Raw genomic sequence first — 18283 nt, 5'->3', positions numbered from 1 at the left:
AGCCAATCAGGGCTCGGCGTTCTGACGTCACCGCTACCCCCTGCGCAAGAAGCAGACGAACTTGCCCTCCGCATACGAGTATGTTGTGATGATTCGCTGTCATAAAAAAATAATTCTGATTGTATAATGATAGCATGGTGAGTCTGTTTGGTTCAATTTGGTTGTGTAATTTCTTTTTTGTTTCCTTTCTGAGAAGGTAATGCGATTATTTCATGGAGTGCCTCCGTATCACCAATAACGAAATAATTTTTTTGAGGAGGAAAAAGAAAGGGGGGGAGGGGTTGAGCGCTGAGGAGGCTGGGATGTCCATGAGGTGGGGAGGAGAGGAGGGTTCAGACTGAATTTCAGGCAGGGAAGAAGGGGGGGGTGGGCCTAAGCACCGTCCCCCCCCCCCCCCCCCCACTCCCCCTTTCTTGGTCCTCACCCAAGCACGACAATGCTTAGTGAAACAGCACTGCATGATAAAACAAAAACAAAAAAAAGCAAGCAGAAATTGCGTTAAAATTATTATTATTATTAATATTATTATATTAAATTATTATTATTATTATTATTATATTTTTAATCTTTTGTAAGGCGATTTCGTTCCCCTTACTTTTTTTCTTTTCTTTTTTAGTGTGGTACGCGTAGGCTGCTTAGCTCCCTAGGGATACTCGAGTGCGTGATCAGGGCACATTAATTACTTTGGAGTCTGTGAAGAGCCTGAGTTCCCTCGGGCGTAGGTCTTGCCGTTGATGCGCGAAAAGGTTCAAAGCCAGGAGGATGGCTTCGAGCTCTCTTCCCTTGATCGTGGTTCTTGCGGGTAGTTGGCAGCATTCCGTGACCCCCGCAGCGGGGGCGAGAAACGCCGCTGCCCCAGCGGGCGTTGGTGTGTCATCTCTTGCGTGGTCTGTGTATACTGCCAGGATCTCGCTCGGGTCGGTCCAGTGCTGCACCATATTCCGGTGTGCCTTGGCGATCCGCTCTTTCCTTTTTTCGTCCCCTTTCTTGTCTCTAAGAGGCCTCCTTTCGGTGATGTCTGCCATGTCTTCCCACGGCGGAAGCCATTCCGGCAGGTTTGGTAGGTCTTCTAGGTTGTTGCCTAGCAGCCCCAGGATCTGTCTTCCTTGCTTTGTGTGTTGAAGTCTTTCTTCGTGCGCCACGACCCTGGCCTGGACCGTGTCCTGTAAAGTGTTGAGCTGCGCCCATTTCTCTAAATCTATCTTTTTAGTAAAAAAGGGTAGGCCCGTAATCACTCTCATCGCATGCCTATTGAGTGTCTCGAGTCTTTCCCACTGAACTTTAGTTAGATTGTAGTGTCTCGCGCCATAGCAAACCCGCGATGTCACGAGTGCCTTGACCATGTTCTTGGCCACCTCTAGAGTCGCTCCCCCTTTAACGATGCATAGTCTGCGGATGACTCCCAGCGCCGAGTGGCAATGTCTGCTTGTTTGTCGAAGCCAGATGTCCCCTGTACCAGTCTCCTCGAAGACCAGACCAAGCACTTTGACCTCTCGAGACGGGAGAATCCTTTTCCCAGCCAGCACCAGGGTCATCTTCTCTCCAATCTTTTCTGTCCTCTCCTTAAAAGGGGCTAGGACCACATACTTGGTCTTCTCCGGTGCCGCACTGAGTCCCACCTTCCGCAGGTGATTCTCGATGACGTCCAAGCCTGCTTGTAGCGTTTCTTGTTGTTGGTACAGGTCTCCGGTCTGCGTCCAAATGGTCACGTCATCGGCGTAAACCGTTAGACCCAGTCCTTCGATCTGTTCAAGTTGGTGCGGTAAGGCTGCCATCACTATGTTAAAAGGCATTGGTGAAATCACAGAGCCCTGTGGGACACCAATTCTGTTCGTCCTCCTCCCACCTTGCTCTCGTCCGCAGCGAACCGAGTATGTGCGGCCCTCGAGAAAGCTTCGAATAAAGTTTAAGGGTCTCCCGGAGATTCCCAATGATTGAGCTTCGCCTATGACTGCGGCATGTGGTACCGAGTCGAAGGCTTTTTTTACGCCAATAGCGACGATCGTTCTAATAATCCTTTTCTTTTTCTTGATAATATCCTTCGAAATGAGCATGAGGCTTTCCTGCGTTCCGAACCCCGGCCTAAAGCCCGTCTGCGTAGCGTGAAAACCTCCTGTTGTTTCAAGGAACCACTCGATCCGCTTCAGAACCATCCTTTCCACTACCTTGCATGTGCAGGATGTCAAGGATATAAAGCGATAGTTGATGATGGATCCCTTGTCTTTTCCTGGTTTCGGAATGGGTACCACGCTGGAATGTTTCTATTCCTCCGGCAGCTTACCTGTCGCCCAGACGTTGATGATTTCTTTCAGATATTCCTCTTTTGATTGATCTGGCAGATTCCTTAACATAGTCATTGTAACTTTGTCTGGCCCCGGTGCTGTATGGGCTCTTCCGACATGAAGCGCTGCTTCCAGTTCCCCTGACGTGAACGGGCTGTCCATTCCTGGGTTTGGGGCGAGCATCTCAATCATGTATGGTTTAAATCCATCTGTGGCGTCCGGTGGAGGCTGCGGAAAAACGAGCTCTCCCGCCATTTCCGCCAGGTCCTTCTCGGGCTTGTTCATCTTTAGTGCTAAGGACTGCGTCACTCTGGTCGTATTCTTTTTGCCCAGCATCGCTCGGCTCGTCGCCCACAAACGTTCTATTGATGTCTTTTCTGAGAGTGAAGTACATTGGTCAAGCCACCTCCTCATTCCCAGCTTTTCTGCGTACACCTTTGCTTCTACCGTCGCTCGGGTGATGTTCCTTCTGTTTTCCGGTGTTCTCGTCCCTTTCCTCTATTTTTGTACGGCCTGCAGTCGTGTTGCCCAGAGCTTTAGGAGGTGCAAGTCTGGGGTTGTCCACATTGCTACAGATGGTCGCCGCCTCGATCGCCTTCCTTAGCCGGGCCTCGAAGGGGGCATCTTCCAGGTCGCACTCTTCCAGCTTTTTTCGGTACTTGTCCCAATGTATCGTTCTTGTCTGTTTTTTCTTTTTCTCTTCTTCAGGCTTCCTCTTGACCGAAAATTCGAAAACGATCGGGAGTTGGTCGCTTCCCCAGCTGTCTTCGAGGCAGTTCCATTTCTGGTATTGTGGGTATGGGTTGTCCACCCACGTGAGGTCCGGTGTGGTGTCCTTCTGTCCTGTTGTGCCAATTCTCGTCTTCGCTCCTTTCGAGTTGGCCAGGTGTAGCTGATATGTCGTCATCTCCTCAATCAGATCTTCTACTCCATTGCTTTTATTGTGGTACCCCCACATTGTATGGTGTAGGTTGAAATCTCCTCCGTAGACTTTATGGTTTCTAGGGTACATATCGTGCAGGTGAGCGATCCAACCGTTCTCTGGTTGGCGTTGCTTCTTTGAGGGCAGCGGTCTATAGTGGACAGAAGCCATCGTTATATACTTCTGTTGCCAGGAAATCTTGATGGCGACAACTTCTTGGTCGTCGGTGCCAAAATTGCGTGGTGTCGATTTGGCAGCGTGGTAAGTCTGTGCTCACATAGATCATTGCTAAGCCTGTGGGATACTTCCCAAACCTTTTGTTAGTGATTGATGGGCACGAATACGCCTCGAACCCTGGTAATGCAATCTCTGTCGTGTTAGTTTCCTGCAGAAGTAGGATATCTGGGCGTTCTGATGGTATGTCGAGAAGTCGAGCCCTGAGCTCCGCAGCCCTCTTGCGCAGCCCCTGGCAATTCCACTGCAGAACTCTTTGCATGATTCTGCAGGGGAAAAGGACTTGTGGGTTGTCATGAAGTTCTCCTACTGCATGATCATCTTGTCTAGTTTCGCCTCTATGCGACCACATTTGCACTCGCCGTCGAATGCCCCGCTGGTCTCGGACGGCTTTGGCGCTTGTCCTTGTGCAACCTTGTCTGCCCAAACCCTTTCGCTAGGCGGTACTGGAACCTTGGTGGCCCGTTCCTCGTCCCGTGCTTGTGTGTTCTGGCTGGCTTTGTTTTGAAGTATGTATCTTGCTTGATCCTCACGCATCTTCTTGTTTGCCGCAACCTTGGTCGGGCATGCCTTGCTGCTGGTCATGTGACCCGTCTTCCTGCACTCCTGGCAAAATAGGCTCACTTCCTCACACTCCTTGTGGCCCGCTTGCTGGTCCGCGATGTCTTCTTCGTGCCTTCTTCCACACCTTCCACATACCTCTGGGTTGTAGCAGATGTCGGCTTTATGGCCTATCTTCTGGCAATTGTCGCATACCACCGCTTTGGGTCTGTGTGGATAGACCTCTTTGTAGACATTTCCGTAGAATATCGACCTGGGAAGCATGTTGCCATCAAAAGTAATGATCGCAGTGTTGGTTTTTCCCAACCGATGCGCTCGACTCGCACGCTTGAGCCAACCAGCGAGCGACCGGACGTGACGTGTAGACTTTTCCGGTTTGGACGTGTTTTCGCGGTTTTTGTTTTCGATCCACAAGGAAGTCGAAAAGGCAGAGGGGTCAAGGGATTCATGAAGTTGTCAAACGCCGCTGGAAACATTTCAGCGTAGAGAGAAGCAACCTGATTGTAACATCTGACTGTGAGCAGTGTTTTATGTGCCTGTATGACGTCGCGAAACTACTTTTCATCGTTTGCGCGAATGCCGCCATCGAAGTTCGCAATGCCTTCCGAGCACCGACTGTGCGGGAGCGATAACTCCCTATGTGTTTGGTGTATTCTTTGTGTGTACGGCCACCACTACGGAATGCAACAGTTCTTCTTCGAAAACACAATCGCACAAGTTGCGTGCAGTGTAAAAGGCACGCAGCTTGTGCGTGCCTTTAACACCGCACGCAGCAGGGACGCGCGAGCGTAGCACCGTGCTTTGTTTGCATAAAAACGCGGTAAAAGAGCCCCTTCTAAAGATGCCCGCTCGAGTCCGTGCCTTTCGCATATGCTGCATACAATCAGAGTGTAAACTTATATGTAATCATCGCCATTATCCATTCAGTGAAGACGGTTGTCTCCAAGCGCATATGCAATCGCGGAGGCAAGGTAACAACAATCTTACGAAGCAGACGAATAAAAAATTTCGTGTTCTTTCGACAAACGCAAGGTTCCCCGGGAAGACGCCGACGTCAGGTGGCCCTGTGCGACTGCTTCGTCCTTTTCGACGCCGGCGTCAACGTGGACCGCAACGCGCGTTTTTTGCTCAGTGGCCGCGTAGCCCGCCCGGGCAAACTCCGGAGAGGGTGCACGGCCCAGCTCAGCGCGGCGCGGCCACTTCACGAGCGCGCGCGCTCGGCAGTCGGCCGGCAAAACGTGGCCGTCCACGCCACTACGCCGCAGACGAACTAAGGGGGTAGAAGAACGACATTCGTGCTTTCGCATTCATAACTAAGAAGTGCTTAGGCGTCCTCGGACTTTTTCTAATAGTCGCATATAATAAATATCTTCAGAAAGCAACCAAGCGCGAGAAATGCGATACAAGCACCTACATATAAGGGAGTTTTAGAATAGCGCACGCTAAAGCTTTGCGCACGCAAAGAATAGCGTCGTCGCCACTGCGCATGCTCCGAACGCAAACTAGGTTTTGCGCTTTGCGTACGCAATTTTAGCGTGCGCTATTTCTCGGAAATAGCGTGCGTACGCAAAGAGTCTTTGCGCTTCTTCAAGGAGGATTCGTGATGGCAAGTTGGCTGAAGCCAAGACGAGCAAAGTTAAAAAGTGGCGGCTTCCAGGATTATGTCGGTGGCTAGCTGCTTTGGCGGCGTCGTGAGTGCGACGTCGGCGGCATCCTCGCGACTGCGCTTTTCAATACGGGACGACGTTGTACTCGGTTTGACAATGATCACCGGCAACTTGATGCTTGCGACGCGCGAACATTGCTGGGCGAAGGTACGATGTGCGAAGGTCAGTACGCGAGACCTCTCTTGCCGAGGCGACGCAAGCGGACACGACCGGTCAACCGCTCGCGTCGCATTCTCATGTTTAAACAAATCTAAAATGGTACTCTGGACCAAAAACCTTTTTTTTTTTTTTTTTTTTTTTTTTAAAGTTACAGCATTTCGTGTGTGAAATAAAAATTGTGACTGTATCTTGGTGGCGTCGCAAGCGCGAGATGCTTGGGCTTTTGCGTCGCGACGCAAAAGCCCAAGCATCTCGCGTGCGCTAATACAAGCGCTTAATTTAGCGCTAGCGTGCGCTAAAATTGCGTACGTTATTCTAAAACTCACTATAGTCATTTTCTCATGGCCGCCGTGGTGCCTCACCTAAAGGGGCCCTGGAATGACTTTTTTTACTGTTTTTTTTAAAATTTGCACCGAACCTGAGCGCACTGAACGTAGTAACTTAGTGAACTTTTTATTTTCTCGCAATTTGCTTTATTTTAAAAGGGTTCGACATATTAAAATTACAAAAACAAGCAAAAAATGACCTCCTTCATGACGTCTTTGGTCCTCTGTCCCCCCTTTTCCCGCGCCAGACGATTCCCCTTGCCGCGGTGACTGAGGAATGTGGGAAAAGAGGGGAAGACGGGAAAAGGAGGTGAGGGCGAAGAGAGAAGCTGCCCGGGTACGGGGCAGCTCTCTCTCTTCGGCTGAAGTCTGAACCAAAAACGTCACGATTTCTTCATATGTCGCACGCGTTCGACACCACGAGGCGCCCCCGTAGGAGGAGGAGGTCTCCGCGTCGTCCGGTTAAAATATGACGCACTGATATTTAGTTACTTTCTCCTTGTCCGCTGGGTTACCCGAACCACAAGAGACGTGGAAACTGCAAAAAAGGTACACGCTTAAATAGGATTGCAGGGCCCCTCTAAGTTGACTACTATTCCTGACATTGTTTCCCCTGTAACTTATCTTCAAGGTCTTAATTTCTGCTAGAAAAAAACGTTAAAATTATACAAAAATTTAAACATGCCGATGTCGCGCCAATAACATCCGAATTAGAGGTGTTCCCAACTATCTTGCTAGCTTCCCAGAACGTTCGGTTGATGAAAACTGGTCTCTTTATAAAAGCAAAATGATATTTAATTGGCCGCTGTATTAAAAATAAAGGAGGTTGATAGTAACCCCGGCTCGCCTTAGTTTGATAACTCGCTAAAACGAGTGCGTAACAAAAAGAAGCGAGTGTTCCCTCGCTCAAAATAAACAGGCCATCTCGATCGATGGTCTGCCTATCACTGCGTGGAGGAGTACGTCAATGCTGTTGACAACGCTAAGAATTTTGTGTTTGTTTTTGTATATCACTCTTACACTACTTTTACAAACCAATCTCCATAAATTCTGGAATATTGTTAACGGCACCAAGTGCAGATATATACAAATTTGTAATGCTAAGAATTCCATTGTTCCGCCCAGTCAGTGTTGCACAGTTTGTTAACAACGCCTTTGCATCACTTTTTCAGTACAGTGTACCTCAAATTGTCTTCATTTCTAAAATTTTATATTTTATTAAAGGACCCAACTAGCATTGATTGGGTTGGTGTTAGAGACTCATTAGCAATTTGCCTATTTCCTCATCTGCTGGCCCCGATTTAATAAATTCGAAGATGTTAAAATGTACTGAAGTATATTCATTCATTTTTATATCTGACATTTTTTACCACTCCCTACAGTGCTCTTTTATGCCCAACGATTGGAGGATGGGGAAGGTGGTTCCGGCTCATAAATCAGGAAGCACTCATACATCCGATAACTATCGTCCCATTTTCTAACATGCATTTTCTGAATCATTAGAGCATTTAATAAATGCTCACCTTATTCAATTCCTTGAGACTAATTCGTTACTCAGTACTTGACAGCATGGCTTTAGAAAAAAACCTTTTCTTGCGAAACTCAGCTAGTACCGTTTACTAACGCTGACGAGGGATTCGACACAGCTAGTATCGCTTGCCAACGCTGACCAGGGATTCGACACAGATTTCATCTTTCTTGCCTTTGCTAAAACTTTTAATGCTGTCAGACACGACTTACTAATCCTCAAGCTTAGCCAGCTTCGTATAGATCCGAAGGTGCTTGGATGGATACTCTAACACTTGGGCAGTAACATCCGGAGTGCCGCAAGGCTCTGTGCTAGGACCTTTCCTATTTCTTATTTACATTAATGACCTTCCCGACTGTGTCACTTTTTGTTCAATTAAACTTCTTGCAGATGATTGCGTGCAATATAAAAAAAATACTGATCCGGTTTATTCCCGTAACCTTCAGGATGACCAAAATATTGTGTCCAGTTAATGTGGCAAATAAATGGATTATAACATATCAAACGTAAAAAAATGCCAGATTATGCAAGTTTCCAGCCGCCCTAACCCCAAGAACCGACGTGCATACCTCCTTGATAACTTTGCCCTCTTACCTGTACATTCTTATAAATATTTAGGCCTTTATATTCCCAATAACCTATTATGGAATCCGCATGTTGACTATGGAGCTAACACTGCCAATCGTATGCTTGGCTATCTGCGTCGCAATTTCTCTTCTGTGCCTAGTTCGCTTAAACCCTCTACAAAACCCTTGTCAGATCTAAACTTGAGTACGCGTGCGCAGTATGGGACCCCCATTTAACACTTGATCTTACCCGTACGAAGCTATTCAGAGTCGTGCGGCTTGTTTTATTTTATCAAATTACTCTTGACATGCTGGAATTACAGCTATGAAACCAACCCTTCATCTGCCTGACGTCTTCTTGCACCGCAAATGTTCCCGCATTTGTTTATTTAATCAAATGTATTATCATAACTGTGTCTCAAAAGAAGCGCTCGTCACTCGACCAGCTTACATCTGACCGTGGTCAAAAAGTGGGCATTCCATCGTTTTCTACTAACATGTAATAAAATTCCTTCATTCCCAGAACGAGCCTTGACTGGAGACACCCCCACACCCGTCATCGCCATGTTGAACGCTACAAAATTAAATGACGCCGGATATAAAGCCATTTGTTAACATTATATTATTATTCGCTGCAAATATAAAATCATCTCTCCTTTCTGTAATTCCCTTGGGCCCTGGAAGTATTTAAAATAAAATGAAATAAAAAAAGAGTAGATTTTTTTTTTGTGCGTAAGCTGCTCTATTAGCACGGGGAGCCGGATTCCACAGTCCAGATTGTAAAGTCACCCGAAGCCAATAATGGGTTGTACAAATACTGTTGGACTGCCACTTATTCAGCTATAGTTCTCTTTCAGTGCTTCCAGTACCTTCCAGTGGGCTCCCAAGGATTAGCCAATCATTGCCTGCCTCGGCCAGGACGAAGTCCCATGTACTTTGGTTTTCAACCCAAAGTGATAAGAAAGCTTTGTTGTGATTGTGTTTTTTCCTGTACACTTACAGCGAGTTCCGTGAACTGTAATTTCACCACTCCGTAGCGAATTCATACTATAGTTAGTTCATTGCTTTTGCCAATTTGTAATACACTACGGCATCAATCCCTTTGGTGAAATATGAGACATGCCTCTGTTATGTAACGACTCAGCTTGATTTTGACTTCGTATGAATAGTTTTGCCAATGCAACCGCACAGTAAAGGCAGATATTAGTGCCAGAGTTTTTTTACATGCATGTATTATTACAGTTGATTAAATAGACACTGGAGGCCGTCAGGGTCAAACTGGCGTTCTGGCTTCTCGTTGATTTGTTTTACAAAATACAAAATTAAGCACAAGAAAACCAGCAGTCGATTAAACGAAAAGTTTGGCTGATCATCTGAAAGATGGAAGAAGTGACGTTCCAGTTGAACTCCGCGCAGGAGTCTACTGAGCTTAGAGGATAATGACACTGGGTCGTTGGAAAGTACGCGTTCGCTACGCCAGCGGCGACCGATTGCGACCAAGGGTAGTGAGCTGTTTATCCCTTAGCCGTAATATCGCGCTTAAAAAACAGGCACCATCTGGTGCGCCACCGAAATGGAGGACCAAGAGCAGAAAACACATGGACACAATCCGGTCAGGAACATTGCAGGCTTTCAGAGTTGTCCCTCCTACCTGAACGCAAGCCGAAGCTGAATCCATATCTTGTATCTGCGGACAGGCACCTTTGATAGCCGACACCACGGATCAATACTAATACAAGGCACACAGGGGTTGTGACTCTTTTATTTCTTAACGCAAGCGACGACAACACTGCATTCGTTTTATTCATACCGCCTTTGTCATTAAAAGAAAGAAGAACGCACAAAAGCGAGCTTACACCAAATGACTTCCTATAATTTTTGCTCTCGTAAAAACGTATGCGGTCAGTCTTCCTTGCACGAAGCGCACCGCGGCATAGTTAAACAAGAAGCAGATAGAGGTCAACAATCAATAGACAATCAGAAGAACCGCACAGAACAGAGATGTGTATTTGTGTGTATAGAATATATATTTATATATATATATTGAGAAGCGTGTTCGCGGCTTTCAAACATTCAAGTTTACAGGATTTTAAACATTAAATGACTTACCATAGACAAAATATAAAATGAAAAAGGGAAAACTTTTTTTCATAAAGCGGCTTGTGAGCCTCAAAGTTGACAATGACCAAAAATGACGTTGCGAGTACCATGGTCCCTAAAACGTTTTTTGTTGCTGCTGTTTTGTTGTCTCTTTACACGCCTGTTTTGGTAATAGAAAAATGCTTGCGTCCTTCGATATTGTATATACACTCCAGACAGAACTACACTCAGTCCTGTCCATTCATCGCTGGCCGAACAACCGGAAATTTCCAGAAGCTATACAAAAGCACCATTCTCGAAACACGAGTTCTACCGTCACAAAAAGAAAGAAAAAAAAAATAAACAAAAAAAAAGAAAACAATCCCCCATATTTGCTCATGTCGCGATTCGACGGCATACCTCAAAATAAGACGACGTTGCTCCAAGTATGTTCGACCAGAAGATTTAGAAACTAGGTATATACAGGCTAGCATGTTATATTTACAGCCCGAGCAACATCTCTGTCTCTCCCTATATATGTATATATTTATATCGGATGCTCCGCTATGCAACCGGAAATCCGGAGCGCTCTCTGCTCGATCACAGCCATTACTCGATTCCGGCGTATTGTCCCGTGCCAAAAATAGAATTCACGGCGTGTGCTAAAGGAACACCAGTGACGTGCTCCGTGCTGTTCCTCCGAAGCCGAGGCGCTGAGTTGCTGTGAGAGCCAGCACCGCAAGGTGAGTCGTATACCGTCGTGCCACCAACCCTGCCTCATCCTTGCTGCAAGTTTGCAAACATACGCTCGCCAAAACCCTTGTGAAGAGCGTTGGGATAGACTCGCGAGTTCCACGCAACGGGGGTGAGGTGAACCCGGCGAGCGCTCCCTTCTAGGAATGGCGAAACTCGCATTCTAAGCGCTCCAGCATTTGTGTGGGCACTGCAGAGCATCGTGCAGTGCGGCGTATCGTTTACCGAAATATAGATTATATGTCTGGCGTCCGTATGCGTTTTGTGATTAAGTGTTTTGCTCGAGAGACGCTGTATATATGTACAGGATAGCGCCACACAGTCGTTGCTTTAGCAACTGTGGTAACCGCGGCTACAACAATGCGTTCCCCCGGAGAGTACGTTAAGCGAAATCAAAGGGGAAAGTTGCTTCGTTGAATGGTGGAATGGTTGCGCGCATTTCACAAGCGACGCTCGAATCAACAAAAGATACAGAAAAAGTAAAAAAAAAAAAAAGTCGGACTTCGGAACGTTGGCTTTGCGACAGAACAAAAGCTTCTGGTACTACCATCTATTACGACCATTCTTTGTGACTATTTTGGCACTTTGGATACATAAAATAGAAACTCTGTCCGGATAACGTTTAAACGCTATCACTTCGCAGCGAATGCGACGTCAACAACATCATCATCATCAACAACAAAAACGTAAACGTGAAAACTGACTGACTCGTTCACCGTTGGTCACACACTAAATGCAGCATCGAAGGGCTGCGGAGAGCAGCAAACACAAGACGAAAAAGAAATCAATATGTGTTCGCAATTTACATTTTCTACATGAAGTTACTCCAAAGCATAAAACGGTGGGTCTCATTGTTCCACACGCAAGCGAACTATGGCACAGTCACGTGGTATTCCACGCAAGCTACCCCTAAAAAGCAACTTCGAGTGCACGTGCTAAAGAAAGTCCACCAAAAATAAAAATAAGACAAAACGAAATAAAGCAGAAAACATCACATTTCTCTTCTCTAGGTGCAATCCTGCGACACTGAGCGAATGTTCAAAGCCCACAATCCACTATAGTGATTGCAATTATGCTCTTCTACTTTCCGGATCGGCGTTTGTTTCTCAAGAGCATTCCCACCCTAAAGCGGAGGCATGCGGTTTAGAGAAGCTCGTTTTAGCGAACGCCATTTTACCGACCCCTGTTTATCGAATTCCTTTATAGAGATCCCAGTTTAGAAAAAAATTGCGATGAGCCTCCTTTTAGCGAATTCGGCCGCCGCGAACCGGCGTGTACGGGTAAATCAGGTGAGTTACCATTCTTTGTAATGAGCCGCCGCAGAATGCCGCCGCAAAGCGGCGGGAGCGCAGCGGGGGGCCTGGGTTAACACGCGCACCAGTGATATACGCGAGAAGTAGGAAAGCCTTTTTTTAAAAAGCGTCCCCTTTTCGATAAACGGCGTTTCTCTGAACTGAGGTTCTGCTTTCTCTAAACGTGCTTCAATAAAATGTGCCCATTTTCTAAAACGTGCTTCGATGAAATGGCATTCGATCAACCGTAGTAAACCCTCCGTAAAGTAGTTTGTTACAGAAAAAAGAAAACTAGTAAGATCCCCTTCGAGTAACATTTTTCTTAGTTTCGCATGTTATTCGTGCATTTCTCGATAGGAACGTGCGAGTCTGGCTATCAAACAGACGCGAGCGCGCCAAAGTTGACCCATGCACAATAAACGTAACGCACAATTCAACACAGCACGACACTTCACAAGCCCCTCCGCATCTCCCAGTGCTTACAAGCAGTAAAGTGGAACACCTAATCCGACAGCACAAATCATTCAAGTGCGAAAAACGAGCATCGATCAATACACCATCACATACAAGCTTGACCAAGAAAAGGCAGCCTTCGCAGAAGCAAACAAGAATCGTCAATCAATCACTCTACCAATAAATCACGCAGCCAGTCAATCAATCAATCAATCAAATCACAAAACAAACTGTCACGCTGAAGTCATTTCCTCCTTGTAGTTCCTTTGTTCGTGGCATTCAAGCCAGGCCAGTTACGGATGGAGCCAGGCTACTTAAGCCTAAGTATGTTCCTCGGTTAGGCCTAATGGACCAATCATCCGTCCACAGCACCGATTTCACTGCACGTTCGCCGCTGAAGCGGCGGCGGCAGCGAAGGGTTGGAGCACGGGCGACGATAGCGCGTCGTGCTCGGAGGCAGCCGCGTCCCCGGATCGGTTTCGAAGAAGCGTCTGGGTTACTTGGAGGTGCTTGCGGATGTACGTGGCGTTGGGGTCCAGGGTGGTGGCATGCTTGAAACACCTCTCGGCTCGACTTAGTTCCCCGCGTTCAACGTACACGACGCACAGGTTGTGCGAGCCTTGCACATGGCCCGGATCTAGCGCCAAGATCTTGCGGTAGCACTGCGTAAGAAACGAGGGAAGGCAGGAACCACTCGGTTATATGTGGGCGACACCGACAGTCAACCAACTTGTCTGTATGTTGGTCATTGGCTAGGATCGCTGACTTCCCGGTCAGAGGACGTTCGGCAGACGAATTTTCGTTTGTACACACTCGTATAAGAGAAACTTATAAATAGCCAAATACGCTAAAAAAAAAAAAAAAAAGTACACGGTTAGAAAACAATTTGATACGCTGCTCGGAACAAAGCCATACTGCGAAGTTTTACGTGTTGCTGACTCAGATGAAAACTCTGAGAGAATTAATTGTAAATTTTCAATTATGTTTGCTTCGAAGGCACTCATTCCACTTTGACTCCGAAGTGATGTCATTGTGACTAAAATTTAATTTCCTATCCAATTTAATTTCTTATCCTTCAGGCGAATCAGAAATCGTAGTTTCAGTTTTATATGTTGCAGGAAATAGGTCTTGCCTGGCGAGAAATTCCTCGACTACAGTCGAAAAATTTCCGCCCAGGTATACCTGGGCGGAAATGGGTCGCTCGAACCAACCTTTAGTCCCAACGACATCACTGCCCTACGGTTCCTTTTTTGTTCTATACAAGTTAAATAAATGTGTGCCCGGGCACTTCGCGTGACAAATAATTTAATATAATACAATTTTGATGAAGCTCTAAAATAGAAAGAGAGGCAATTTTATTCCGTCGGAATTAGCCCCTTTATTTCACAAATGTCCCGCGCGTCTCTTTTCCCGCAAAAAAAAAAAAAAAAAAAAAATATATATATATATATATATATATATATATTTGTTGCGTTTATTTTTGCAAGGAGCTCAGCCTATGACAAAGCCAGAAAAAAAAAGTTTCGGCTTTAAAATATTGAATTGCGCGGTGGCACTGATCCTGACGTGAACACATGTGAAAGGTTTACTCAGTATGGCAGCTCACTTCAATTTTTAGTTTATTTGTCGAGCGTTTTTAGCGTAGATTGGAGGCGTTTGCCTTCCGAGTTCACCAGGTGTGCTCGAGACTAGCTCCCATTTTTTTTGTCAGCTAAGAACGAGGATCCTGCCTGGGCGGAATGTCCGATGGACGTGCATAATCATGCATTTCCCCCAATGAAGATATTCCTTCTTGGCATGCAGGTGATAAATGGGAGCTGGCTCTGAGCATGCTCTGCGAACAGCGACCATCAGCAAGTTTAAAGGGGATTCGTTAAAAAAAAAGTGACTGTTCTTTAGAATTGTATGTGTCTCATGTTTAGGTAGATAGCTTACCGAGTGCCGCTTTTGTTTCCCGCGTACTGCATGCATGCAGCTACTTATTTATTTATTTATTTATTTATTTATTGTACATACCCTCAAGCGCCGAAGCATTGTAGAGGGGAGGGGCAAAGCAAAATAAAACAAACTGACAAAACAATAAAAAACAAACAACAAGAAATTGAAATATCAAAAACACACAGCCATTGGCAAAAGCGGCAAGCAATATATTTTACGGAAAAAAATAAACAAAATAAAATGACTCATGTTGGCTCATCAAACAGAAATGTAGACAAAGATTGGCGAAAAAGAGAATAATCAGGTATAGTTGCGATATCTGCTGGAAGGTGGTTCCAGTCGTTTGATGTATGCGGGATAAATGAATAAAAAAAAGTGTTTGTTTGGCAACGTGTTAATCCAACTTTATTCCGATGGTCCAGACGGGAAGAGTAATAGCTAGGCAATGTAAAGAAATGGTCTCGCAGCGACTGATGATGATACACTTTATGAAACAGGCAAAGTCGAAAAAACTTTCTGCGCAATGACAAAGAGGGTAACAATAAACTGGATTTCATTGATGATATGCTAGCTGTTCGATTATAATTAGACAGAATGAAACAGAGACAGAATCGGCACCTTTCGAGACTCCGCGTATTCGTTCTCTTTCCGCACACTCGGCCACCTTTGCAGACGTTTCCACCAAGCACAAGTGTGCAAGCCAAGCATAGGCGGACGTGTGTACGCACATTCCGGAGTCGGTGCTGGTACGCGAACGTTAGCGTACTTCTGGGTGTTTCGTGCCGTCGCCATGACAGTCAACGGCTCCAAACTTAATCCCAACGGGCTTTTCAGCACGACGTAGTCAGTAGCTTAGATATACGTAGAGCCCGAAAGAAGGAGAGGTTCCTACGAATATGCACGCGAAAGAGCTATAGGTCTGAGCCCGAGACAAGCAGAGGTTCCTGATGGCGCGCGGACAAGCGGAGAAGACAGCCGGGCCCTTGCGGACAAGCGCACACAGCGTGAATTGAAGCAACGGCGCAGGGGCTTCTTAGGGGCCGAACCCCTTCGTCTATTCTTCCGGTGCAAGTTGTTCGAGATGAGCTTGTTCCGGGCTTTGGCTCGTTTGATTGGACGCCTCGCTCTGCAGACGCCCGAGATCCCCGAGTCGCGTGTCCCTCAGTCCACGCAGAATTAGGAGCAGCATTCCGAGCCGCTAATCCGCCCAACTCACCTCTTCCGCTGCCTCGAGATCCTTGAGGTGATTGACGTTGATGTCGCCGAGCAGCACTAAGCCCTTGATGTGGTTCGGGTGGTACTGAACGAGAAAATAAGAAAGAGAGAGATCGCCTTGTTTGCGGAGGCGTCCGGCACAGAGCACGCTGTCTGAGACGACGTAGGCTCGCGGCTCGCAAACACTCCCGAACACGCTCTCGCGCGCCGAGACGGAAACGAGAGCGCTCAAGATCCCGTGGATTCACCCCGAAAGGCTGTGCGCCGTGAGGCCGAATGGGGAGAGTTCTCAAGCGTCGGACTTAGTCCGTTAGCCTGTGTCCCGTGGCATTATAGGCTTAGCACATATGTTAGAGTTATAGAGTATGCCACGCAGCGACACGTGATCCAACCATCAGTGTTTCAGTGTAGCCGCCTATAACGCATAGGTGCTTCACGCTGCGTATGCGCGTCGTCGCCATAGACCCGTTGCTCTCGGGCAGGGGGCGCGAGCGCGTCCGCAAGACGCGACCGTGTTATGCTGGCAGCACCATCCAGGCGGCACTATAACGTTCGATTTTGCACGTGCGACGTTCGAATGCGAGCATCTGTCAGCATCCGTAGACGCGCGATAAAAAAACCTCTAAAAAAAAAAAGAATTATGCAGCTCGCGGACTCAGCGTTCAGTTCAGCTTTATTACTTTATTGCATTCTTTCATGGCTTCCGGGAGTTTGTATATTTCATTTTACGTGATAGCGACGCTGAAGCTACTTGCAAGAACATGTTCCCCTGAACGATGCTCGCATTGCACGAGCGCGCGTGCTTCCTTTGAAGGGACACTGCAAGCTCGGCCCTCGCTCCTGTAGCGTCTGCTACACTGCAGCACTTAGAATGGAACGGAGTATAAAAAAGTGTAGTGGGGAAGCGTGATGACGCACGTTCGAAACGCGAGCCAAATATTCTATTTTTCTCGCCTGGAGCGCTGCTCAAAACTTGAGAGCTACGGGCCTATTCGCCAGTCCAAGACTCAGTTTGGGCTACGCGCACGCGCAGTGTGGAACACGCAAGCGCACAGAGCTTACGTTCGCTCGTATACGGAATACTAAAACTCGCGCATTTTAGCATACGTACGCAGAGGCCGTCTGCGTGCCCATCTCGTTGCTCTCGCGGCACGCGAGACAGCGTGAGACTTCCCCATATTCAAAAAAGCGAATCACACCTGGAACTGCTACCCGTGTACTTATTAATCTAAAAAAAAAAAAAAAAACAGACAAAGCACGTACACAGCCGGCACCCGAAAGTAAGTGATCGAAGTTTGGGTCGTAATGGGATTCGCGGCATCGAATTGGCTTGACCAAATACCGCCCTTCGAATGCTTGGAGCAGTTTGCACGGGCATATCAAGGTGGCGCTGCCACTGCTTGCGGAGGCACTTGCGTTCCGCTGTACTAAAAGTGTTGGTTTGACGTGCTCCGCAGAATTCCGCTCAGAGCTTGCGTGCGTCGTACGCTGTGATACTGCGAGGGTCTTTACGCCATTCTAAAACTCTCTATTATCATTACGTTTGAAATTCTGGATTTTGAATCAGACGCTGCTTTCTTTCCGTGCCGGCAATCGAAATGGCCGTTACCTTACTACACTACGGCACCGTTATCGCACTGCGAGATCGGAGTTGAGGAAAATGTTTTTGGTACTGGTCCAGAAAATAAGAAAGAGAGAGATAGCCTTATTTGCGGAGGCGTCCGGCACAGAGCACGCTGTCATGACGTCATGTCAAACTTTCAATCGAAATTTGTGGACTTTTCACTGGGTGGGGCATGGTCCGGAAAATACGACAATACAGAAATAACATAAAAATAAAGTAGGCTTAGGAGCACACGAATGGTTGTACGCTCATCAACACGTTGCACCGGACACCACCAAGGACACGATATAAAGGCCCGTGCACTTCGAGTCGTCCACAGCGAAACGTCAGAGCACTTGGCGTGACGTCATATCAACGCTATGCACTGATTGAACCATAGCGTCCAGAGAGGAATCGCCGCCCAACGACTGCTCCGGCACCGGTCAAAGCCAACGCCTTCTAGGTGGCAAGGTCGTAGTGGTAGATGTTTCCTCGTCACTTGCAAGAGGCCGGCGCGGTATACAGATTGAACATAAACGCTGCTTCAGCGCTCGTCTAGAACTCGTGTTGAATCTGTGCCCCTCCTTGGCCTCTTATAGGGGACGTAGAAGACCCATCACTATGGCCTTCTGTATAGGTGTTGTTGGGAAAGCACGCTGACGGTTTGTGGAGGTGAGTAAAAGTATGCAGGCCACATTGTGTTAC

The 18283-nt window shown here is 47.1% G+C and overlaps 1 protein-coding gene across 1 annotated transcript in view; it reads right to left on the bottom strand.

The window, feature by feature from the left end:
• Positions 1 to 9989: 9989 nt before the first annotated feature.
• LOC115321905 (protein O-mannosyl-transferase Tmtc3) overlaps positions 9990 to 18283 on the bottom strand; it is a 53597-nt gene continuing 45303 nt past the window's right edge. Inside the window, exons 19-20 of the mRNA XM_029982194.4 lie at positions 15977 to 16060; positions 9990 to 13484 (exon numbers count right to left, since the gene is read on the bottom strand). Of these exons, the coding sequence (XP_029838054.2) occupies positions 13200 to 13484; positions 15977 to 16060 (369 nt within the window). The 3' untranslated portion in view covers positions 9990 to 13199. The remainder of the gene's footprint in view (positions 13485 to 15976; positions 16061 to 18283) is intronic.

This window comes from Ixodes scapularis, unplaced genomic scaffold, assembly GCF_016920785.2.
Source record: "Ixodes scapularis isolate PalLabHiFi unplaced genomic scaffold, ASM1692078v2 PGA_scaffold9__187_contigs__length_104089568, whole genome shotgun sequence".
Classification (NCBI taxonomy): domain Eukaryota; kingdom Metazoa; phylum Arthropoda; class Arachnida; order Ixodida; family Ixodidae; genus Ixodes; species Ixodes scapularis.
This window is presented reverse-complemented; position numbering and strand designations above follow the sequence as displayed.